The sequence below is a fragment of the Neurospora tetrasperma genome (assembly GCF_000213175.1).
Source record: "Neurospora tetrasperma FGSC 2508 unplaced genomic scaffold NEUTE1scaffold_2, whole genome shotgun sequence".
Lineage (NCBI taxonomy): Eukaryota > Fungi > Ascomycota > Sordariomycetes > Sordariales > Sordariaceae > Neurospora > Neurospora tetrasperma.
The window spans coordinates 2,440,449-2,464,832 of record NW_009799100.1 but is presented as its reverse complement, the minus strand read 5'-3'; the positions used below and the strand labels follow the sequence as shown (position 1 = coordinate 2,464,832).

Here is a 24,384-nt window from a genome sequence, read left to right as displayed (position 1 = left end):
AGCTTGTCGTTCTTGGTTTGAGAAGTTCAAGTTGCTCCCAGTCAAGGCAATGGCGACTGCACTGGACGGGACCTTGCAGCGAACAGTGCTCTCTTCCTTTGTCGCGGCCGCGGGTCGTCGGCCGAATGCTTTGTCAGCAATGTGGTGACAAATGCGGCAGCTCAACTGAAGTGACGGACACGGACGGCTTCGGAATTTGGACGAGTGCAGAAATCCGAACCGATAGTTATTGTCCCGCACTACTGTTCGCAAGTAATCCGCAGTCACCCAGTTTGTGGCTCGTCAGATTTGGAAATTATACTGTCAAACTTGTCGGCGGCATGAGGTGATCTCTGGTACAGCATTGGTTTGCAAACAATTTGGACTTAAAAATACTATGTATACCTCTACTCGGAAACCTTTGAGGTGAAAGCTCAGATCACGTGAGAAGCCTTGGTCAGCCCCGCATTTCTGTCTCCACTGCAAGCACCCAAGCACTGCAAGTGCGCTGATCGATGGTAGCGCTACTTGCACGATGTCACCTCGTGGACTTCTTCTCGAGCTTCGGAGTTGGTTCCATCCCATCAACAACGCGCTCCCAACATTCAACCCTTCACGTGCGTGATATCAATTTCCCAAAGTCTATCCAACTGATGCATCTTGACTCGGTACATAATTATCGAGGGGACTTGAACAACACGCCTCCCTTCCACACGTGGGTGATGTTATCCGGATCTATCAAAATCTCAATGTCTTCAAGCGGGTTAGACGAGATGGCGATCAAGTCGGCGTCATAACCAGCCTTGAGCTGGCCCGACTTTCGAGCCTGAGGACCCCTGGAAAGTGACGGACCATTGTCAGCCACAGCTACATAACAGCATCGACGATATCCAACACTCACAAGGTTTCAGGAGGAGTAGCGGTTGCCATCTCTATGGCCTGAAGAGGAGTCATCCCAGCCTCAATGGCGTAGCGAAGTTCCATGGCGTTTTTCCCGTGGGCTACCGCATGATTCCTGTCGCTGCTAAAAGTGTCTGTCCCCAGGGCAATCTTGACCCCCATCCGGTTAGCCAGTTTGATGCTGTCTCTCGACAGCTGCACGGTTCGCTCCAGCTTCGCTCTTTGCCGTGGATCGAGGTCGTCATTACCAGCAGTTATGCCCTCGACGATGTGGCGTGTAGGGACCAGAATGGCATCCTTCTCTTTCATCTTGGCGGCAACCTCCTCGTCCAGGTACGAGCCATGTTCGATGCTCTTAACTCCCGCCTCCAGAGCCGCCATGATACCGGGCTTTCCGTGGGCATGAGCGGCTACTACTCGGCTGCTCCGCTTGGCTTCCTGCACAATGGCTCGCAACTCCTCCGGGCTGAACTGCGTGTCCTCGGGCTGGTCATTCAGCGAAAGCACGCCGCCCGTCGAGCAGACCTTGATCACCTTGGCGCCTCGTCGGATCTGCTGCCGCACAGCTTTGATACAGCCGTCCACGCCGTCACAAACGAAGGACGATGATGAGCCATTAGCGCAAGCATCCAAAACGGTCCGGAGGGGCGCATCCTGAATATCTCCATGGCCGCTCGTGATGCTAAGTATGCTTATGGCCGCGTACACGTGAGGGCCGACAATGGCGCCCATGTCAATAGCGGGTGCAACATCCCCAGCATAGCCGCCGAGCTCGCGGATCGAGGTGAACCCCGCCATGAGCGTTCGGCGCATGTCGTCGACAATCACTGCCCCAATGAGCGTGGCTGTCCCGGGTAAGAAAGGCTTCATGCTATCTCTGATGCCCATTGCGACGCCGACACCCTCGAAATGTGTGTGTACATCCCACATGCCTCTGTCTTGTCGTTAGCAGTTGCTAAATGGCTTGACAAGTTGACAAGGCTGAAAGAAAAAAGTTCACTCACGGCATAAGCACCGGCACCCGCGAGAAACGAATTGACGAATATTCTGAGGGTATGTCGTTGCTTGGCCCAACCCACTCAATAACCGAGTCTTTCACCACCAATGCCCCGTTCTTCAGAGGCTCACCACGGCCGGGAATCAAAACATCGGCGAGGATTCCATAGTAGGAAGCTTTATCATCGACAGAGTTTTTGTTGATGGCGTCGTTGTGAAGAGTTACTTCAATTTGCATATTGACCTGTAGATATCGTGGCGTTTTGAAAAGGTATCAGTTGTTGAACAGTCTCTAGCACTCGACCGTATGTCTGCGAGCGTTCGCTGTTGTATCGTGAGATGTTTTGGGAACCTCCAAGAGTTGGCCCTGGTTTCACTGGCAGGCACACCAAGCTGGCGACTCTTCCCTCTTATATCATGCGAACATGGTTATAGATTGTGAAGAACCTGCCTAAGACGGCAAGGTGTTGACTGTCAACGTTATCGTCGTCCACTGTGGCTTCGTTAATCCCTGCAAAAGTAACCCAAATACGCAGGCCTAAGTGGTTGGCTACGACAGAAGTCATCAACATTGGCCTCGGACGACGCGACTGCTTTGGTATGTATGTGTAAGCAACTAACAGCCTAGGGTCGCTGTACGGAGTTGTGAATGACATTTACTTGCGTTCTCTATGGTTTAACATTGTTCCTAAGAACATGACGGTCACAACTTTCATTAATCTACTGTGCTACGGGATAGTTGATGAATAAACGAGCGAAGTGTAAAAGCGAGAACTTGTCATCACTCCTCGCTACCCATTCCGTGGCACACGATTGACCTTAGTAACCGGCTATGTACCTGGACAGTGCACGAACCCCTCACGGTGAGGAACGTGCCCATCAATGTTCACCTTGACCTCACCTTTTCTTATACCTCATTCTCACCTTCCACCACCACACCACCCTTCGTGGTACGTACAACACAGCACAGCAATACCTCATCACCTTCGACCCTCCAAGTCCATTCTTTTGATCCAAGCTTTCTTTTCCTAGGAAAATAATCAACATGTCCCTCACCCTCGCTCCAACAACAAAATCGCGGACTCTTTTTACCAAATTGTACCCCAACTACCGTACACCCGCCGAGAACACTTCTTTGACTAGGAAGTTCTCCATCTTCATCCAAACCTCCAAACGATCAACAACAACAACACCAAAATCCGCCACCATCACCACCACGCATTATCATCGTAAGCAAACGCAACAACAAAAACAGCGCAGCCCGTCACTGCAACAACAACAACAATATCGCAACATGTCGTCTTCGCCTTCGGAAACGAAGCCGCAATTCTCTGAGGGTTCCGACCCAGCGGTTCTGGGTCCGGCACTTGAGAAGCTTTTGTCCACCGGTGGTGGTGGTGGTAGGTGGACGCTTACACAGCAGGGTCTCGCTATCAAGAGGACTTTCAAGTTCAAGACCTTTGCCAAGACTTGGGTATGTCTTGTTCTACTTTACTTTTTGTTGAGTGAAATGACTTTCTTCGTTTGGGTGGTTGTGAAGAAAGAGTTGAGTGTTTATGGTACCTTTTTTGTTTTTATGGCTGCTTGTCTATCCTCCTTTCTTCAAAATCACCTACCGACCTGTATTTGTATCATCGCTTTTTTCGGGATTTGCTTCGGATTTGGATGGTCAAATCACATACATGCACAGGTGGTGTTGATGACGAAGGAAAATCCGAACGGACAAATGAGAGAAAGAAACCGAGCTGCGACGCCAGCCAGCCAGTTATGACGGGAAAGGTATCTGATATACCTATCTCTCTACTATCTGGCTGAAGTGCTTATTCTCGTCCGATTTGGACTCTTTGATGGGTTTTGAGATTCGGGCTCTCGCTTTATCTTTACTATGTACCCCTCTCCCCATATATGCTTGCTCTTCTTCGATTTCTCCTTGTTGGACATAGCTCCATCCCCATTATTACTCACGATTTGCGTGGCTACAAAATACCGAGCGTGTCTCATGGGGCATGCACGACTGTGTTACACACCCAGAGACTCAGAAAATTCCGAGTTATATCCAAGATTCTAATCTCGACGGCTCCCCATCAGGACTTTATGACCGCCGTCTCCCTGCAATGCAAGCTCAAGAACCACCATCCCGAATGGTCCAATGTAAGACACATTTCCTCTCTCTCCTCTACATGCTCTCTTTTGCCACATATTCTCTCCCGTCCTCTCTCTCCTATCTTCCTCTCTTAATCTCACCGTTCATACCTAGGTCTTCAACACAACCTTCATTCGCTGGACGACCCACGCCCCCAAGGGTCTCTCATCCATGGACATCGAGCTAGCCACTATCTGCGACTCCTTGGCCAAAGACTTTGGCGAGACTGAGCCGGAAGCTGGCGCCAGCTGCGCCATGCCCAACTTGACCGACAGGGCCGTGGCTTCTTCTGGGAATTGCTGCACGCCCAAGCACCTTAAGAAGTGAAGTAAATGACAGAAGCTTCACTCAGGAGTGATCAAGGGTGTATGTAAGTGTATCTAGGTTATGTATTTTACTTTCATGATCCTTTCATTACTAGATTATTAAAAGGGCTTTGTATGGAAGGGGTAGAGGGCTGGGCACGGGGTGGTGCTTTGCCGAGGAGGACGCCGAAAGAAGGAATCAGCTATGTACAAGAATTAATAGAAGCGAGAAGGAAAAAGCCTCCCTCCCCAACTGCACCACCGCGCGCGTACGGCAACAGAGGTGCAACGCAACTCTCTTCCCCTTCCAAACGCCTTTTTTGTGTGGAGGTGTGCATCGGTCGGTCTGTGTTTGACGGAAACCGTGCCTCCCTTCTTGTCTTTCAAACGAAATGAACCAACCCGTTTCTACCCTTTATTGGCTCCTTATTTGCTTGATTTGTCTCATGGACCAATTCCCATCGTTAGGTGGTTCTTCCCTTCCTTCTTCCCCGTTGTTTGGTGATGCGTTGTCCAAAATTAGTGAGGTCGAATAGAAGACCTTGGAAGACAACAGTACGAATACCGTGGACGGTATCATAACAGCGGATCCATAAACTCCACCCATTTACTGGGCCTTCTTAGCCTTGATGGCCGCAAGCTTCTTGGCACGGCGAGCCTTGGCAGCTTCCTCACCGGCCTCGGTGTCGAGGCAGTAATCCCACCAGCGGAAGCTGGAGGCATAGTTGCCGATGAAGCGCTCGTGGTGGACATCGTGGTGCTCGGCACCGCACCAGAAGGGGAGGAAGTGGCGCAAGCTGAAGGGGAAGTCGTAGCCGGAATGGGCGTCGATGGCCTGGAAGAGACGGAGGACAATCCAGACATACATGGTGGCGAGATGGAGGTCCTTGGTGATGGAAACCCAGAGGATGGGGGATCCTACAGTACCAATACCGAGGAGCATAACCTCAATGGGGGAGGCGTACTCGGCGGTGAGACCAAAGGGCGCGCTGTACGTGTGGTGAATCTTGTGGATGGCCTTGTAGAGAGGGCCGTAGTGAAGCGCACGGTGGTTCCAATAGTGCCAGGCATCCTCCATGACGAAGAAGATGCAGATGTGAAGGGCCATCTTCCAAAGGGGAGGGAAGGGCACGCCATAGTCGAGACCGAAGTAAGTGGCGATGGGGTGGAAGAGCCAGATCTGAGGGAGTTCAACGGTGCAGTGGCTGAGGAGAACGAGACCGGCGCACTCGAACTGTTCCCTCCAGGTGGGGCGTTTTTCCTATGTGGTGGTTAGTTTCTTTTGCCTTTGAGTCTCGGGTTATGCTTTGTTGGGCACTAACTTTTTGCAGCTTGTACTTGTTGAACATGGGGAGGGCATCGATGATCATCCACGGGAGCGACCTGCCGAAGTAGACGATCTCGTGCATAAAGAAGCTCATGAGACCGGTCGCGAGAACGTCGTTCTGCATCCACAGATACCACGCCTATCGTCCAACGTTAGCTATCCTTGTTCGTGTCTCGTCCCGGCGTTTCGGGGTTGGGTTGCAGGGGCCGCGTACCGCCCAGAGCTTCTCGGGGTAGCTCAGCTGAACATTGTACTTGGAAACCTCCTCCAAGACGGTGAAGTATGTGTCTGTCGAGCTCAGGCCAACGACGGTCGCATTACTAGATGATGGACGATACGAGTCAGCTTTTGATCCAGGCGCGCGATGGTAAACAAGAACGTACAGGACTGCCGAAGCCATGGTGGGCGGATAGAGAAGAGGCGGCTCCAATTAGGTGTTGCTGGGTGTTGGAACGCGATGAGGGACCTGCAGCGAGGAAAGAAGATATGCGCGTGGAGGAAACCGGGGCAAGAAAAAGAAACAGTCGACCGCGTCCAAGAGCAAGTGGGATGCTAGGGAAAGGCGACTGACAAGTTTAGGGGTTTGCTGGATTTTTTATTGTCCTTTTGCCTTTGGTGTCCTTTGGCGGGAGCCCCTGAGAGACGTGTTGGATTGACCAATGACGGGAATGACCCCAGAATCGGCCCACTGCGAAGTTGTTGTTTCCGCCTTCCGGACCCACTCTTGGATGTTGTTTCACCAAGTTCGAATGATCGGACGACGACTCTCAGCGAGTGCTCAATGAAACAGAGAGCCCGCCAAGCAATGGAATCCCAACACCATGCTTTGCCGTGCATTGAGATGTGCCATTGTTCCTCCTTGGGCTCCTATCTTTTGAGTTCATTGGGTGACAGGCACTGACCACGTCACCGCGGGGTGGGAAGCTGAGGGCGAAATTCCATCAGATAAGGAATGGAAGTTGAAGTGATCTACGCGGAGATACTGCGGCATGTGTGTGGTATTGATCTCGACCAAGCATAACTTTTTCATACCTGTACACTATTCTATGTACTGTGTCTCACCACTGCGGTCGGTAGAGGTCGGCTATGTGACACACAAAGGTACTGTAGTTTACAATACAACACACATCTCCATCCCTTTGTGGCATGGAATCTCCCATCGAGAACCTCGAATTGCCCGGAGTTTGCCAGTGATATGGAACGATTGCATCCACACCGTGATCCCACCTCTTCTTCGGCTGGTTCGTTGCCATCCTGCCATGCACCACCCAGGCAAATCAGGTCGCCAGGGGGGTTGGCGTGATGGACCAGTTGGATTGGGACGTTGAGCCACTGACGGCGAACTGGCACAGTTGGCATCGGTAATTTCCATACGGTACGTACCTGAGCGGCGACAGCGAGCGGAGCAGCTACACTACGTTAAATGGGATCGTCACTTTTTCCCCAAAGCGCGTTCGTGGATGCTTTCACAAACAGTCCGGTATGGTTCCAAACATCTGGTATTCGGGAATGGGTCAGAGAACATTGCCAAACTACGAGTTGTGTCCCCGAATTCAATGCCGTGGTTGACAATCTGAGGTTTTTGGCATCGGCAATTTGTCACCGCCTTTGAAAGTTGGACTTGGCATTTGCAATCCATCCTTGGACATCATAGGCTGACATTTGAGCTTCGATTCGACCTTCATTTGGTTGTGCCTGACTCTACAATATTCTGTAGCACATTTCCTTGGTAACTACTCATGTACAACTTGCCGACAACAGGTAATCAACTCATCAGGTCATTCATTGATGAGGCTCAACTGTCATCATCTTACCACGCATTTCTCCTTTGACCGGATCGCAGCCGAACCAAGTCGCAAGTCAGTCGGCTCCCATCCCCGCCTTACCAATCCTGTCATCGATCATCACTCGGTGGGTTTCGGATGCCCGCCCGCCCCGCTTGTCAAGCCCAAAGAAACATCCCCACCTCATCCCATATTTCCGGGTTCGACAGTGACAGCCCGAGGCCTTGAACAGGAACTGACCATCTCGGCAATCTTCACATCCGGTACCGGTCATATGGCCTGATCGCACTTATCATATCCAGTCACTATTTCCAGTGTTGTTGCCGAGATTCCATATCGCCACTTTTACGCGTCCTTGAGCGAGGCTGAGAGGCCGTTTGGGGCGAACCTTACTTACCCTTCCCTTCGTATTTCCGGCGAAAGGGCCTGGTAGCCAAGCACCGGCGAGACGAAATCCCGAACAGTTCGGAACTTTCCACCATCCTCATATTACATTAGCTGCTGTAATTGTCCCGAAGCCCAGAACCATTCGTTTGCAGGGTTAGGGGACCAACCAGTCGAACCATGGCGATTGTGGCCGAGTCAGTACTCTTCCGGGGTCTCTCATATAAGGACATACTTGTCAGTTTGTCTCGATGATGGACGGTGGTGTTAACATGACTTTTCTCTTGACAGCAAGGTGCGTCACTTGGACGTACTCATTGACAGGATCGTGGGACTGGAGCCCGGCTCGACCCAGGATGCCGAGCATGATCAACAAGAGACGGGGTTGCTCACGGCCGTGAGCGAGCCGCCTTCACCCCGTGCCGATGAGCTCTTGCGCATAGCCAGGATTTTGTCTACTGCCTCTCGGTCCGGCACCTTTCTGCCCCCTTCTCGTATCAAGCAACTACTGGAGGATTCGGTTTTGGCCACGGAGAAGGAACTTGCCCAGCAGGGAGAGGTCGGCGTTGAGAGCCAGTATGAGCGTGATATCGAATGGCTCCTGGTGGCCAAGGCTACGGTTCAGACTTACGGCATCTTGATGAACACCTTCTTTGACCAAATCATGCCCCTCAGCGATGAGATATGGTACTGGGACGATGTGCTCAGTTCGTATCTCAAAAGCTGTTTGTACGCGACGCAAATCGCACCGGCTAGGGCGTGGTCTCGCGCCAAAGAGGTCTACGATGTGGTGTGTGAACAGATTCGGAACATTCACTTGCAGCAGCAGTCAGAAGTCGAAGCGGCGCAATCGGGTGCATCTCTCAGTGAGGGAATGTCACAGAAGTGGTCACAGTTTTACTCCATCGTGCGGCAAAGCATGGATGTGACTTCAGTCTCCAACCTTCGACGCAAGGTTCTCTCTCCAGTCGATCTGTGCCGCGCTGAAGCTCGCCGAAAGCGAGCAGAGCTCCAAAAGCTCAGGGAGACGATCGCTGCCGCGCTAGGAATTCTAGTGGACGAAGGGCTTGCCTTTGATCGAAAGGCCGAAGAGGACAAGGGCCTCGAATCGCGACTCATGGTGGCAGACAGCACGCTGGTTGATAGCATTGCTCTGATGCACGCGATTCTGACCAACTCGGTGGAAACAAACGAACCACTCTCGGTGTTCGAGGACAGCGTCTTCAAGGTTGCCAGAGACGTTCGGAGCGCTTTCAGCACTACCGATAGCTCCAAGCCCAAGGTCTCATCTGTTGCCGAACGCTTGATCCAGATTCTGGACCATAGCTTGCTACAGCACAAGACAGCCGTTGCCAAACACGTTTCCGAAAACGGAAGGCCGTCCCGCGTTGTCCGGTACTGGCTTCCCACTCTGGCTTTGCTTGTATCCTCTCCAACCATCTTGTACGTCCTCGTCAAGAGACGCGACAGCATCATCGACTGGATCCAGAACCTCGGTATTACCGTTCGTGACTTTTGGTTCAATTGGGTCATCGAACCCATCCGCAAGGTCATCGGTACCATCCGCCATGACACCAACAGCGAGATTGCCATTATGAGCCGCGACAGTCTCAAGGCCGACAGGGAGAGTCTGGAACGCATGGTGGTCGAGTTCACGCTGGATAACCCCAGCGTGGCTGTCGGGTCGCCCAACGTTACCGACCTCCAGATTGCTGATATCCGTGCAAAGGTCAGGGAGGGAGATGTTACGCCTATCTTGAAGGCTTATGAGAAGGGCCTCCGTCGTCCCTTGGTCGGCGCCGTCAGCGGTGACCTGGTCCGCTCGCTGCTGATCCAAGTGCAGAAGACCAAGGTGGATCTAGAGGTGGCTATCAGTGGTATCGACTCGCTTCTCAAGAGCCAGGAATTGCTCTTTGGGTTTGTCGGTTTGGCGCCCGGGGTTGTTGGTAAGTGATTTTGCTCAAATCTTGTCTGAGAAAACGTTGAATGCCACTGCTAACTCTCAAACACAGTCTCCATTGGCATCGTGCAATACCTCAGGACCGTCTTTGGCAGCCGCAAGGGTCTTCGCAGAGGAGAAAAGGTTCGTCGTATCGTCAGGGTACTCAGAAACATGGACAGAATCCTGGCTGCGGGCGCTACCAATCCCAAGGGCGGGCTCAAGTACAAGGACCGCGGACTGCTGCTTTGCGAGGCGCATGTGTTGCGCGAGCTCGCTACCGAAGTGCTCCCTGGAGACATCCAGCGCGAGTTCCTGGAGGATCTGGAGGATTTGACGAGTGTGAAGAATGTCGTTCTTCAAGAAAAGGCTCTGCAGAGGATTCGGTGGGCGTACGCCGATTGGCTGGGCAAGAAATAGATGGCTGTCAGAGCTTCATCAATCCTCTGTCCCTAGATCCCCAGCGCGGGAGTTGGTGATTGGCGGCAAGCGTTTTGTATTGTTAGTTGAGCTGTGATGTGATATGATCAGTGTATTTTAGTGAACAACGACTAGACTTTCATGATTCTTCTGTTTGTATGAAACAGCTGTAGGGACTTGGAGTTTTGAGAATGCACGAGGGAGATGGTGCCGGTGATATGGCAGAGGTAAGCAGGCGCAGGAAGTACCGGGCCTAAACACCAAAACAGAGTTGTCTACTAACCCCTTAAACATGGTGGATACCTATGTGCCTATAGGCGGCGACGTTTAGTCCACGTAGTGTGAAAACACCCCACGGGCATGTTGTTGGACTTTTTCACGCTTCACGCAGGGGCATAACCAGGGTGCAGGGTCTCCCAGGGGCCGCCTTTCGTGTGGCGGGAGGGCAGGAAAAGGCTTTGAATGGTGGAAGAAATCATTGGGCCAATATGGGTTATAGATCCATCAACGGATACTGCGTCTCGTGCGTATAGACTGTTCACCGCCCTGCCCGCCTTTATCACCATTTTGCTGTGAGACCGCCCAGTCGCCTGTGTCTGACTGTCTGCAGCTTCAGCTGGCCTTTCATGATACTCCATTTTGTTGAAGAAGCCAAGAAAACCCCTTAATCAATTTTCATAGTCAAACAAACAAATAAAGACAGCTGGTCTTGTGTTGGATGAATGAACGGATGGTCTCGTGTGGTCTCGAGGCTCACCTTCTTCTGCGACGTTAGATACTAGGTAACCAAGTCTACTATCCTAGTTGTGGCAGAGCTCCCTCCCTGGTTCCTGAATCTTGGGTTGCATTCGTTGAGAGTGCAGTTGAGTTGTCTCTTTCTCACTCCGGTTTCCTAGACACTTTGCGCCATGCACAACAACTTGTCCTTCGAGCTCATCCTGTCATTTATAACACATTGGTATCTCTGTCTACTGCAAGGTTGAAGGGGACACAAAGAATGGAATATCAGGTGGAGTTGTTGCGGCGATTGTAGGTTCTAGAAACTTGACCGATTACGTACCGAACAGTCGCGTCCCCTAGACCACGATCACGCGCTGCAACAAGCGCTCTTCCACTACACTAGAGTCGAGGTACCCGACAGGTGTAAAGGGCACAAATAACCCCCCATTCCACAGTCCGCGACTCTGTAGCACTTCAGGCAAATGCGTCAACCCTCACATTGTATGGTAATCGCGTTGCCCGGGCTCTGAACTGTTCCATGCCCTGCGCTTTGGGACCCAGGTTAGCATTGATTAGATAGTATCAGACATCAGGGGCATCTGAGACATTCCAGTTTTCTCGGTTCAGTTCCTTCCTCTCCACGCAGGGAGGTCTTGAACAAGTGGAAGCTACAAGACCCCTTTCTGCCTTCCCCGTCCTCGTCATTGTTCGCCTTTCCATTGGATCTCCGCACGGCATCGCCCCGTAAAGTTGGAGGGAGAGAGAGCCCAGGTACACACTGCAGCCCAGTAGCCGGCCAGCCAAGTCTAGTGCAGGAGTAGGAGACCCCATCGCGCTCTCGCCTGTTTGTTCGTTCTGCGACTCCTCCTCCGCTGGACTAACCCGTGCAACCGCCCTGCAGTTTTGACAGGCCCGTCAACGTCGCACTGCGGACACGCTTTCAACTACCACCACCATTCCACCACCACTCACTCACCTACACTACCTACTTACAACTGAACATCATTCCTGCTCTGTCGCCTGTTTCCTGAACTGCGCATCACCACCACCATTCGAGCCTCCAGTCTCCATCCCCATTCCCTTTCCCGCAACTACTAGTGTACAACAGCCCGATCTCGAAACGCCGGATCTCGATTGATATCCCCTTTGCCGAATTCCGGATTCCGAACAACCAGAGAAACATTCCAAGGAATCGAAACGACGGGCGGCGGCGTTAACCCCCACACCAGTTCTTCATCATGTCGAGTAACAGGAATTACGATTTTCTGGTGAGTCTTTGCTTCACCTCACCGCTCGCACTCTAGACATTCCTTTTGTTCCCCCCCTCCCCCGTAGTGGGTTTGGCGAGGTTATTCTGTTTCTAGACGCTGACCGGAGATACCGCTTCCCAACATAGATCAAGCTGCTCTTGATCGGAGACTCGGGCGTTGGCAAGTCCTGCTGTCTGTTGCGCTTTAGCGAAGACTCATTCACACCGTCATTTATCACCACCATCGGTATCGACTTCAAGATCCGCACAATCGAACTCGATGGCAAGCGGGTGAAGCTACAGATATGGGATACCGCCGGTCAAGAGCGTTTCCGTACCATCACGACGGCATACTACAGAGGCGCCATGGGCATTCTTCTCGTTTACGACGTGACGGATGAAAGGTCATTCAACAGTACGTGCACACACATTCCCATCCCGCTTGAAACGGCATGGCAGTTGCGGTCAAGAGGTGGTCCTTGAGGTCACGCTCGAAATGCGATGGATTGGTGCCTTCTAGGTGCCGTGCCTCTCCATTGCTCCAGATTCTGGCATCAGCAGTCTCCCATTGGATACCATGCCATGTGTTATCTCGTTCCTTTGCTGACGTGACCTTCTCTTCGCAGATATCCGCACCTGGTTCGCCAACGTGGAGCAACACGCGACGGAAGGAGTCAACAAGATTCTCATTGGAAACAAGTGCGACTGGGAGGAAAAAAGGGCGGTTTCCAAGGAACAGGGCCAAGCGCTAGCCGACGAACTTGGCATTCCCTTCCTCGAGGTTTCGGCCAAGGCGAACATCAACATCGAAGAGGCCTTCTTCAGCCTCGCCAACGACATCAAGAAGCGCATCATCGACACATCCGGCAAAGAGGCTTCTGGCGGCTCGTCGGGCGTGAACGTCAGCGACAACAGCGGGTCAGGATCCGGCGGCAAGTGCTGCTAAGCCAAACGGGTATCAGTTGTGTGGCGGCGGAACCCGACCCCGGAGCTCGCGGGGAAAAAAAAAGGCCCACTGACAATCACGATGGCGATACGAGATCCGATTTATCCTCCCCAAGTATGGATGACAGCAGTCTGGCCTCATTCAGTTCTATCTTGGCTACAGCCTACGTCTATCGAACATGCACCTGTCTTCCTGCGGGCCACCAACATGCACGGCCGGGTCTACCGCATGGAAACAAAGAGGCGGTGTAGGGGAGAAAGAAGGTATCTTCGGTCACAAGACTTTATTATGGCTGTCATGAAGCTAAAGTCCAAGAGGAAAAGACGGCTTTAGTTATTCTGGAGGGCTCATTGAAAACCCCTTTCTTGTCACTCGGGAGCAGCAGGGAGGAGCGGCGCGGATGATGCGACGCGTGCTCATTTTCCGCTTATCGCTATTGGGTCTGTTATTATTGCGCTGTAGAACCAGTGGATGGTAGGATGGATAGGCTAGGGAGCTGAGGACATCAACGACGATACGGAGACATGTGAGTATTACGACCGGCTTGATCGATATAGATGGATTGAGGTTGGGTTGGCAGCATGGACGAGGGGCAGAGAGCGAAACGAAACATTCTGGTCACGGAGTTTGGGTGCGATCTTTGGCTCTTCCTAATATATTTCATTTTCTTCTCTCTTGACTGTTTCCCCTTTGTTCTTCTCTTTCTGGTTTGTAGATTTCGTGCGCAGCCCCCCCCTTCTAGCTGTATTTCCAAAGTATGACGATACGACACCCATAAAACAAAACATAGATAGATATTCCCTGAAAAGATGGGGACGCCCTGGTCAACCATGGCTAGTGTAGAGTATCAAGACGTATGACGTGAGCGATAACATTGTTGACATGAGCCACGAATCCACAAGAGGTGCTCTTTTACTCTTTCGGGAAACGAGCACAAACAACGGGACAGATGTGGTCTGTGCGTTGCTCAACTTCCACTTGTCGGTCCCTTCGGTCTGACTGTTTACACAGTGCCGAGGAAGCCACCACGCTCACTGCAGGACCCCATATTGCCCAGACCAGCACTACTTGAACCGCTTAATTATCTTCGCCTCTGCTTCTTCAAGGCGACAGACTCATCCGGCGTGAATCAGGGAAGTGAAACTCATTTCCGAGGAGAGTCTTCAAAGGGTTGTCGGTGCCTCGTTCATACCTAAGAGAGGGGCAACAGTTTAACAACATCAATACCACCTTGCTTACGGCAACGACACAGTATACTCGGGGGAAGCTAAAATACCTGCCCTCCAACAACACCCATCAATTCAAGGCAAGAGACTTAGGAGCCACTTAACAAATTCCAAAATGGCCGCCGATCCCTCCACCGACGGCGGTTTAGACATCGCAGCATGGCGCGCCCAAATCGAAGCCATGAAGGCAGCCGTAGCCGGCCTGCCTCCATCCTCCAGTGAAGCCGGCGGTAGCACCACCAATAGCGACTGGGATGACGACGAGATCGACTCGACCTACTCTCCGACCAGAAATGGAGACGGTCCCAGAGACATTTGGGATTTCATCTCGGACGATGAGTTGGACTCTATCGAGTTCACTGATGGTGGTGATTACTACCATGACCATGAGAACGCTGATGGAGTTTTTCAGCATGGAGGATTTGCCAGTGGCTCCGGCTCCGGCTCCGGCTACGATTTCGGCTGGCTCGCCTCTCGATGCGCAGACGTCAGGTCCGCTGCCGGCCTTGGTGCCGGGGCTCTTCAGGACCAGATCATGGATATCCTGGGTTCTGGCAAATCGGAAGATGAGCTGCAGTCTTCGCTGACAGACCTCGTTGGCTTTGACGACCTGGACTTTGTCATCGATCTGCTCTCGCATCGGGAGGAGCTAGTGTCGTCTGTGGGGCGGCAGCTGAAGCAACAGCAAGAGCAACAACAACAACAACAAAGTAACGGCGGCGACGGGGGGCTGCGCCTACTTAGCAAAGCCCAACGAGAGGCCGCCCTCCGCCAACGCGACTATGAGCACAAGTCCACTCCGCTGGCCGCTGCCCGAGCGAAGGAGGAGGAGTACCCGCATGTATACCGGGCGTACAGCGCGGGCAACACGCTGAGCCATTCGGGCAAGCGGTATGCGCTGCCCCCTGGGAGTGAGAGAAAGGAGTTTGAAAAGTACGAGGAGTATACAATCCCGGCGGGCAAGACGGGTACCCTGGGCCCTGGGAGGCAGCTGGTCAAGATCGCGGATATGGATGGACTGTGCAGGAATACGTTTAAGGGGTACAGTACGCTGAATAGGATGCAGAGCTTGGTGTATCCGGTGGCGTATAAAACGAGCGAGAATATGTTGATTTGTGCTCCTACTGGTGCTGTAAGTCTTTCTCAATTTTCTTCTCGGTTCTGATGAATTTCGGTTGGCTGACTTGCTCAATTTGGGCTTTTAGGGTAAAACCGATGCTGCCATGTTGACCATCCTTCACACGGTCGGTCAGTACTTGACACCAAGTCCCTTCGAGGATCACGTTGCTACAGACTTTGCCGTTGCCGCAGAGGATTTCAAAATCGTCTACGTTGCTCCCATGAAGGCTCTGGCGGCCGAAATCACGGAGAAGCTCGGCAAGCGGTTGGCCTGGTTGGGCATTCGCTGCCGTGAGTTCACAGGTGACATGCATCTCACCAAGTCGGAAATTGTTCAAACCCAAATCATTGTCACGACCCCTGAGAAGTGGGATGTCGTGACGAGAAAGGGCACCGGAGACACGGAGCTCGTACAAAAGGTCCGCTTGCTCATTATCGATGAGGTGCACATGCTTCACGACGAGAGAGGCGCGGTTTTGGAGTCCTTGGTGGCAAGAACGGCGCGTCAAGTCGAAAGCACACAGTCTCTCATTCGCATCGTTGGGTTGAGTGCCACGCTCCCTAATTACGTCGATGTAGCGGACTTCTTGAATGTCAACAAGTATGCTGGGCTCTTTTACTTTGACGCCTCCTTCAGACCAGTCCCGCTTGAGCAACAATTCATTGGAGTCAAGGGCAAACCGAACTCTAAGCAATCTCGGGAGAATCTAGACCAGGTAGCCTTTGAAAAGGTCAGGGACATGCTTGAGTGTGGCCACCAAGTCATGGTTTTCGTTCACTCGAGAAAGGACACGCAAGCCACGGCTAAGATGCTCCTGGAAAAGGCCACAGACGAGGCTTGCACCGACCTTTTTGATCCCAGCTACCACGAGAAGTACGAGGCTGCCATGAGGGACGTCAAGCAAACCAAGGCTCGTGAGATCCGCGAACTCATTCCCAAGGGCCTGGGTATTCACCATGCCGGCATGGCTCGTGCAGATAGGAATCTTATGGAGCGACTGTTTGCCGAGGGTGTCATCAAGGTCCTCTGCTGTACGGCCACTCTGGCTTGGGGTGTCAACTTGCCCGCTGCCGCCGTTGTCATCAAGGGTACCCAGGTGTACAGTGCCCAGGATGGTAAGTTTGTTGACTTGGGCATTCTCGACGTTCTGCAGATCTTCGGTCGTGCTGGTCGTCCTCAGTTCGAGGACACTGGTATCGGCATGATTTGCACCACGCACGACAAGCTTGCACACTACCTCACTGCGATCACGGATCAGCTACCTATTGAATCCAAGTTTTCGGCCAAGCTGGTCGATAACTTGAATGCCGAGATTGCCCTGGGCACTGTCACTTCGATTCCGGAGGCCGTCAAGTGGATCAGTTATTCGTACCTCTTCGTACGCATGAAACGGAATCCTATGGCCTACGGTATCGACTGGTCCGAATATGACAATGACCGCTCGCTGGTCCAGAGGCGACGACAGCTGGCGACCCAGGCTGCCAGGACACTGCAGCAGAGCCAGATGATCATCTTCAACGAGACGACCGAAGAACTCCGTAGCAAGGATATTGGTCGGATTGCCAGTCAGTTTTACATCCAGCACTCCAGTGTCCAGATCTTCAATTCCATGATGCGGCCTTTCTCGACCGAGGAAGATATTCTCAAGATGATTGCCATGAGTGGCGAGTTCGACAACATTCAGTCTAGGAACGAGGAAGCAAATGAGCTTATGGCAATGAAGCATGACGAGAGGTTCGTACCTTACAAAGTTAGCACCGGCATTGATCAGCCGCATACGAAGACCAATATCCTGCTTCAAGCGTACATCTCCAGAGCGCAGCCGCAAGATTTCGCTCTAACGAACGACCTCAACTATGTCGCTCAGCAAGCCGGGCGTATCTGTAGAGCGCTCTTCATGATTGCTCTGAACCGGCGATGGGGTCACCAGTGTCTGGTCCTGCTCACCATGGCCAAGTCCATCGAAAAGCGCATCTGGGCTTTTCAGCATCCCTTCCATCAGTTTGACCGTGACCTCCCTAGGCCGGTGCTCAACAAACTCGACGAACTGGAGGCCCTCAACATTGAGTCGATGAGAGAAATGGAACCGGCCGAAATTGGCAGCTTGGTCAACAACCATCGTATGGGCGGCAAGATCACGAAGTTGCTTGACAACTTCCCGACTCTCAGCGTCGAGGCGGAGATTGCGCCGTTGAATAGGGACGTGCTGAGGATCAAGCTCTACGTCACTCCGGATTTCCGCTGGAACGACCACTTGCATGGAACTTCCGAGTCCTATTACATCTGGGTCGAGAACTCGGAGACGTCAGAGATCTATCATCATGAGTTCTTCATCCTCAACAGGAGGAAGCTTCACGACGACCACGAACTCAACTTCACCATTCCACTTTCCGATCCGATGCCAAACCAGATCTACGTGAGGGCGGTTTCGGACCGGTGGCTGGGCGCTGAGACTGTAACAGCGGTGTCCTTCCAACACCTTATCCGCCCAGACACAGAAAGCGTCTACACCGATCTGTTGAACCTGCAACCTCTGCCCATTTCGGCGTTGAAGAACCCGGGCCTGGAAGAAATCTACGCCCAGCGCTTCCAGTACTTCAACCCGATGCAAACCCAAGTCTTCCACACCCTCTATCACACTCCCGCCAATGTCCTTCTGGGATCGCCGACCGGTAGTGGCAAGACTGTTGCCTGCGAGCTGGCCATGTGGTGGGCGTTCCGCGAGCGGCCCGGCTCCAAGGTGGTCTACATTGCGCCCATGAAGGCGCTTGTCCGCGAGCGTGTCAAGGACTGGGGTGCCCGTCTCGCCAAGCCTCTCGGTCTGAAGCTGGTCGAGCTGACGGGTGACAACACGCCTGACACGCGCACGATCCAGGATGCGGATATCATCATCACCACTCCTGAGAAGTGGGACGGTATCTCGCGTAGTTGGCAGACGAGAGGATACGTCCGAAAGGTCAGCTTGGTCATCATCGACGAGATTCACTTGCTTGCTGGAGACCGTGGTCCTATTCTTGAGATCATTGTCTCGCGTATGAACTATATTGCCTCGTCGACCAAGAACTCGGTTCGATTGCTGGGTATGTCGACGGCTTGCGCCAATGCGACGGACCTGGCCAACTGGCTCGGTGTGAAGGAAGGTTTGTTCAACTTCCGGCATTCGGTGCGTCCTGTGCCGCTGGAATTGTACATCGACGGGTTCCCCGAGGTCAGAGGGTTCTGCCCGTTGATGCAATCGATGAATAGGCCGACGTTTTTGGCGATCTTGAACCACAGCCCCGAGAAACCAGTCATTGTGTTCGTGCCGTCTCGTCGGCAGACCCGCTTGACGGCCAAGGATCTCATCAACTTCTGCGGTATGGAGGATAATCCTAGACGGTTCCTTCACATGGATGAAGATGATCTCCAGCTCAACCTTTCCCGTGTCAAGGATGATGCCTTGAAGGAAGCCATCAGCTTCGGCATCGGTCTCCATCACGCCGGTCTGGTTGAGTCTGACAGGCAGATCGCCGAAGAACTCTTTTTGAACAACAAGATCCAAATTCTCGTAGCTACGAGTACCTTGGCTTGGGGTGTCAACCTTCCAGCGCATCTCGTCGTCGTCAAGGGCACGCAGTTCTATGACGCCAAAATCGAGGCCTACAAGGACATGGACCTAACAGACGTGCTCCAAATGCTTGGTAGAGCAGGACGACCGCAGTTCGACAACTCGGGAGTCGCCCGCATCTTCACCCAAGACGCCAAGAAGGACTTCTACAAGCACTTTTTGCACACCGGCTTCCCCGTCGAGTCCTCCCTACACACGGTCCTCGACAACCATTTATGCGCCGAAGTGTCCGCCGAGACCATCGTTACCAAACAAGACGCGCTCGACTACCTGACATGGACCTTCTTCTTCCGGCGCCTGCACAAGAACCCGTCCTACTATGGTCTCGAGATCTCCGCCGAGGAACACTCGTCCACCATGGCTCAGCAGCTCGCCAACGACTACATGATCCAAATGGTTGACCACTCGCTCTCCGAGCTCGCCGAATCAGGTTGCGTCGAAGTTTTCCCTAACGGCGATGTTGATCCGACCCCCTTGGGCAAAATCATGTCCTACTATTACCTCTCGCACAAGACCATCCGGCATCTGGTCCGCAAAGCCCGCGCCTCGGCCACTTTTCTGGAAGCCCTATCCTGGATGTCCCGCGCCTCCGAGTATGACGAGCTCCCCGTTCGTCACAACGAAGACTTGATCAACGCCGAGCTAGCCAAGGCATTGCCCTTCCCTACCTCCGCCTTCGACGGCCTGCCGATGTGGGATCCCCACGTGAAGGCCTTCTTGCTGCTTCAAGCGCACATGGCCCGCGTCGAGCCCCTGCCTATCACCGATTACGTCGGCGACCAGACATCTGTCCTAGACCAAGCGGTGCGCATTATCCAAGCCTCGGTGGACGTCATGACGGAGCTGGGATACCTGAGCAGCATGTTGCAATTCGTCAAACTCCTGCAATGCGTTAAACAGGCTCGTTGGCCTGAGGACCCTGCACTCTCCATATTCCCCGGCTTTGATCATGCTGAAGCCGACCGGTGCAAATCCAAAATGACACTAAATCAACTGAGCAAATCCACCAACAACTCCCGCGGCAGCAATCAGCAATACTCCCTCCTCCAAAAACTCGCCCGCGACGAACTTGGTCTTGCTCCAGCACAAGCCAACCGCTTCGCCAAAGCCGCCCAGGCCGTGCCGGACGTGCACGTCTCGGTGGAAAACGTCAAGCACGGCGAACTGACAGTTGTTCTGAAGCGATTGAACCCCATCACGGAGCGCGAAGGGCGGATTTACGCTCCCAAGTTTCCCAAGCCGCAGACGGAGGGGTGGTTTGTCGTGGTGGCGGATGTCAAGAGGGATGAGGTTGTTGCTGTCAAGAGGGTTGGTTGGAGTAGTGGGAGGAAACAACAACAACAACAACAACAACAAGAGCAGAATCACCAACAGAATGGGAAGAAGACGAATGGAATAGAGGTGGGCATGAGACCTAGTGCTAGGGCTGTGATGAGACTGCCGCCGGTGGAAGGCGGGGTGAAGGGCAGGAAGCTGGATGTGTTGGTGGTTAGTGATGGGTATATTGGGATGGAGTACAGGGTCGAGGGGGTGGATATCCCGGGGCCGCCGGCACCGGAGGGGGATGCGGATTTAGACAAGAAGGGGAAGGGACAAGGGGGCAAGAGGGGGGATCAATCCCAGGAGGGGGGGGAATGGGGGGAAAGTTCGAAGTGAGTGAGTACTACTAGTATGGCCAATAAGTAGCGAGTGGTGGCCTTTTGCTGGTGGCACGGGCCAAGGTCAGATATTGCCAGTTCCTGGTGTAGACCATAATACATCAGCGACATCAGTATTATTATTTTTCGATTTTGACTTCTATGTCAATGTTTTGGTATCAATTTGGCCCATAGTATACCCCCTCGTCCACAGCACGTTCGCAATCTATTCCAAGGCCCATCACCCCCTGTTTAACGTATTCCCACTACCCTTCGGATTCGCCTCCACAAACTCATCCCAAGCCCTTGCCTTCATTGTCTCCGCATCCAACTTCTCATAGTCATCCTCGTCATTCGGATCCTTCTCCCCAGCCTTCCAACTCGCCTCTCCACCGCCCTCAATAATTCCGCCCCGTCTCCTTTCCTCCTCCAAGTACTCATCAATCGACATGGTCGGCAAATTATGACCCGGCCTAAACACCCCCTTGGCAATCTCCTGTCTCGTCCCCGTCAGCGTAAACGGTCGCAGTGGCCTGCCCTCCTTGGACAGAATCGGCCCGCTCCCACCCAATATTCCTTGCAACCGGCTAAAGGGCATATCGAGTCTGTCGCTGTAGTCGCGATCCGCTGCGCCCCCTCCTTGTCGCCGTCGTAGGTCGTCCTGCGCGCCCCCGTCATTGCCTGCCTGGTTGTTTCGTAGTTGCGCGGATGGCAGCGAGGCAGGCTCGCGCGGAGCCATGTTGAGCACCTCCAGCTCGCGGTTGAGGCTCTCGAGCGCTTGGAAGGTCAGGTGTGTGCACAAGTCAAGGTGGGCGAGGTGGACGGAGCGGACAAGTTCTTCGTCGCCTGTGCTTCCTCCCCCTCCCCCTCCTCTGCTCTGGCTTATTGACTCGTCATCATCTAGCTCAAGATCGGCGGCGGCATATTCGGGTCGTTGTCGGAGGTAGGCGAGTTTCTGGCGCAGCTCCTTCTCAGCTTTGAAGTTGGCGATCTTGGCGTTGCGACGGGCGTTTGGGTCCGAGGCGGACGAGACGACGCTGAACTCGGTCGGGCTGTCGGTGTAGCGCTCGAGAAGCTTCTTGTAGGTTGGGTTCAGCAGACCTTCGTAGCTATCGAGCAGATGGAGATAGCGCTCGTAGGCTTCGCGGGCCTGGGCAAGGATGCGTTTTCGTTCGGCGGGCGAGGGTGTAGGCGAGGGAATCTTTTGGATGAGCTCGGCGAGGTGGTAGTTGACGAGCAGGTAGGGGAGGTCGTTGGTGTTGAGGTCTTCGAGTCCTTCGTTGGAGCTGAAGAGGGACAGAAGGCTGATCTGGGAGAGGCAGGATTGGTAAAGCTTGATGGCGGCGGAGACGGTGTCGGCGTAGTCGGCCGGGCTGGGTGGTGAGTTCTCGAGCGAGAGGCGTTTCTCTTCGGCGGCGGCGAAGGTGGCCTTGAGAGACCTGGGTTCTTGGTCGCTCATTCTGGGGTGGTCGCTTGTGACTGAAAAATGTCTGATCCGGTGGATTGAGTCAATGTTGGCGCAAGTAAGCGAAGAAGCAAAGGGTCGTGATGTCTGGTTATTGCTGCGTCTCGTTGGAAGGGAACGAATGGAATTGGGGATTCTGGAATGGATGAAAATGATAACTGAACTTCAGTGGAGGTTTGACAGCTCTGGGATGCGGGGCATGTCAATTGCAACCCACACTGGTGAGCTCACCATGTCCGTTTGTTTGCCCCGCTCTGATCCTCGCTCCGATCTCCTTTGCCAAGCAATGTTTATTTTCTTATCGGTTATCTTGTTCTCAATCGACATGTCCCCTCCAACAGCATGGACCGGACTACACTTTGATCCTGGCTTCGACCAGCGGCTTTGGATGTTGTTCTGTGCTCCCAATGATCACGCCAACTAGTCTCCATAGCCAAATTCCGTTTCTTCCCTTCTGTTTCACTTTGTGCTTTACCTAAGGTATGGAATTGAAAGGGCAAGTGTGGTCGTCCTCGTCTCGAGTCTTCGATGCCCGGTTGGCCAAAAGGGTTGGTGTGGAGTCGATATGACGGCACCACCCTGACGGCACTGTCTCGGCCTCTCTGTGACTGATCGCATGTTCTCCCTCTCTGCTGCCGCTCGCTTCCGTTCTCGATTCTTCCATCCGGGCTTTTCCTTCTACATAGGTCCGACCGGACTTTAAAGTGGTGCCACTATAAAACCTCCTGCTTGCCCTTCACATCCATTCACTTTTGTCTTGCCAATGCGAGCAAGTTGTCGTCGCCTCTTCTCCGTCTCTGCAGTCACCCTTCGTCCGAAGCCTTTGAACCCCCGAGTTGCTACCTTTACTACCAAGACAATGGCTCTCCACCCGGCTCAAGATGGCGCAAAGCTCATCTGTAAGTGAAATTGGGAACATTCACAGAGATACCACTGCAATGGCAGCAAGAGCTGACTCGGTGACCTCCAGTTGCCCCCGCCGGTGCCTCAGCCGACCCGTCCGTCCCCGGTCAAGCGGCTCAGTTCCTCAAGGCCGAGACCCGAGGAGGCTTGCGACGCTCTGACCTTGACCCCGATAGTCCCATTACCCAATTCCACAAATGGTTCACGGACGCTTGCCAACCCGAAACGGGCATTTCTCACCCCGAAACCTGCACGCTATCGACTGCACAGTTGCCCTCGGGCCGCGTCTCGTCGCGCATGGTGTACATGAAGGAGCTGGACCCAAAGGGCTTTGTTATATACAGCAACTTTGGCACCAGTGGGAAGGCGCGCGACTTGTTTGGCAGTGAGGATGGATCCAGCACCGGCAACCCATGGGCTTCTCTTGTTTTCTGGTGGGAGCCGTTGGAAAGGCAGGTCAGGGTGGAGGGAAGAGCGGAGCGCTTGACACGAGAGGAGAGCCAGGCTTACTTTGACACAAGAGTTCGTGGCAGTCGTCTTGGCGCCTGGTCAAGCAAACAAAGCGCTGTCCTCCATCCCGACCCTGCGGATCCCGACGACGACGGACGAAGACAGCTGGACAAGTGGGTCAAGGAGTCGGAGCAGCGCTTTGAAGGCGAGGAGAAGATTCCCGTCCCGGAGTTCTGGGGAGGCTTGCGCATCGTTCCTGAACGGGTCGAGTTCTGGCAGGGAAGGCAAAACCGGCTACACGATCGGTTTGTCTACGACCGCGTCCATCAAGATGGAGGTGAAGACAAGTGGACTTTGGAGAGGCTAAGTCCATAAGTTTAGCTAGGTACTTATCGTTCTGGTCGGTTGGTTTACTCCGTTTTGCTTATGATCATGATCGGTTCCTTTCTTTCTTTCTTTCTCTCTTTCTTTCTTTACCTACCCGGCACATTTTGATCCTGGCATGTTTGCTTAGCAACACAACTTTGACACAAAAGGATGGCCGAACAAACTCCCCACCAACAGCAAGATGCTAGCGTTATGTTCGAACTGCTATAATGAATCGAAGCGATGGAAAGGGTGTCAAGTTCATCTGGTTTATGGCAGCAGTGTAACTTTTCTGTATTCATCTCATCTGTTCTCCGTGTTTGTATAAAAGCGGGGCCCGAGCTTTTGCACCTGCCTGAACCTCTCAGCTTCGTTCTTCCGTTCTCTATAACTTGCTCTTCTCTCGCGGCGACTGCTTTCAATTTTATATTTACTCCCCCACTCAATCAACCATGCGATAGCTCGATTCGGTCGATACTTGACGAACCCAAGTTGAGAGGGTCTGGTGGCAGTCCCTG

At 53.2% G+C, this 24,384-nt stretch overlaps 6 protein-coding genes across 6 annotated transcripts; 4 read left to right on the top strand and 2 right to left on the bottom strand.

The window, feature by feature from the left end:
• Positions 1-655: 655 nt before the first annotated feature.
• Positions 656-2,113, bottom strand: NEUTE1DRAFT_99338 (uncharacterized protein; the record flags this gene model as incomplete). The annotated part of the gene is made up of 3 exons (XM_009851120.1): positions 656-815; positions 881-1,813; positions 1,884-2,113. 3 exons carry the CDS (start codon positions 2,111-2,113, stop codon positions 656-658), a joined length of 1,323 nt encoding a protein of 440 aa, XP_009849422.1.
• A 2,426-nt stretch (positions 2,114-4,539) lies between these two features.
• On the bottom strand, positions 4,540-6,206 carry NEUTE1DRAFT_116421 (C-4 methylsterol oxidase, variant; the record flags this gene model as incomplete). Its single annotated transcript, XM_009851119.1, has 5 exons — positions 4,540-4,686; positions 4,889-5,584; positions 5,646-5,789; positions 5,865-5,970; positions 6,034-6,206. 4 exons carry the CDS (start codon positions 6,048-6,050, stop codon positions 4,931-4,933), a joined length of 921 nt encoding a protein of 306 aa, XP_009849421.1.
• Positions 6,207-7,939: 1,733 nt separating this feature from the next.
• Positions 7,940-10,337, top strand: NEUTE1DRAFT_78961 (uncharacterized protein; the record flags this gene model as incomplete). Its single annotated transcript, XM_009851118.1, has 3 exons — positions 7,940-8,015; positions 8,110-9,764; positions 9,831-10,337. The coding sequence occupies 3 exons, from the start codon at positions 7,999-8,001 to the stop codon at positions 10,175-10,177; spliced, it is 2,019 nt and encodes a 672-aa protein (XP_009849420.1).
• Positions 10,338-11,892: 1,555 nt separating this feature from the next.
• On the top strand, positions 11,893-13,976 carry NEUTE1DRAFT_78959 (GTP-binding protein SAS1; the record flags this gene model as incomplete). Its single annotated transcript, XM_009851117.1, has 3 exons — positions 11,893-12,165; positions 12,294-12,561; positions 12,773-13,976. The coding sequence occupies 3 exons, from the start codon at positions 12,136-12,138 to the stop codon at positions 13,090-13,092; spliced, it is 618 nt and encodes a 205-aa protein (XP_009849419.1).
• A 457-nt stretch (positions 13,977-14,433) lies between these two features.
• Positions 14,434-21,968, top strand: NEUTE1DRAFT_121019 (activating signal cointegrator 1 complex subunit 3; the record flags this gene model as incomplete). Its single annotated transcript, XM_009851116.1, has 2 exons — positions 14,434-15,450; positions 15,524-21,968. The coding sequence occupies 2 exons, from the start codon at positions 14,434-14,436 to the stop codon at positions 20,699-20,701; spliced, it is 6,195 nt and encodes a 2,064-aa protein (XP_009849418.1).
• Positions 21,969-22,919: 951 nt separating this feature from the next.
• Positions 22,920-24,322, top strand: NEUTE1DRAFT_60271 (pyridoxamine 5'-phosphate oxidase; the record flags this gene model as incomplete). Its single annotated transcript, XM_009851115.1, has 2 exons — positions 22,920-23,046; positions 23,118-24,322. The coding sequence occupies 2 exons, from the start codon at positions 23,007-23,009 to the stop codon at positions 23,873-23,875; spliced, it is 798 nt and encodes a 265-aa protein (XP_009849417.1).
• Positions 24,323-24,384: the final 62 nt, after the last annotated feature.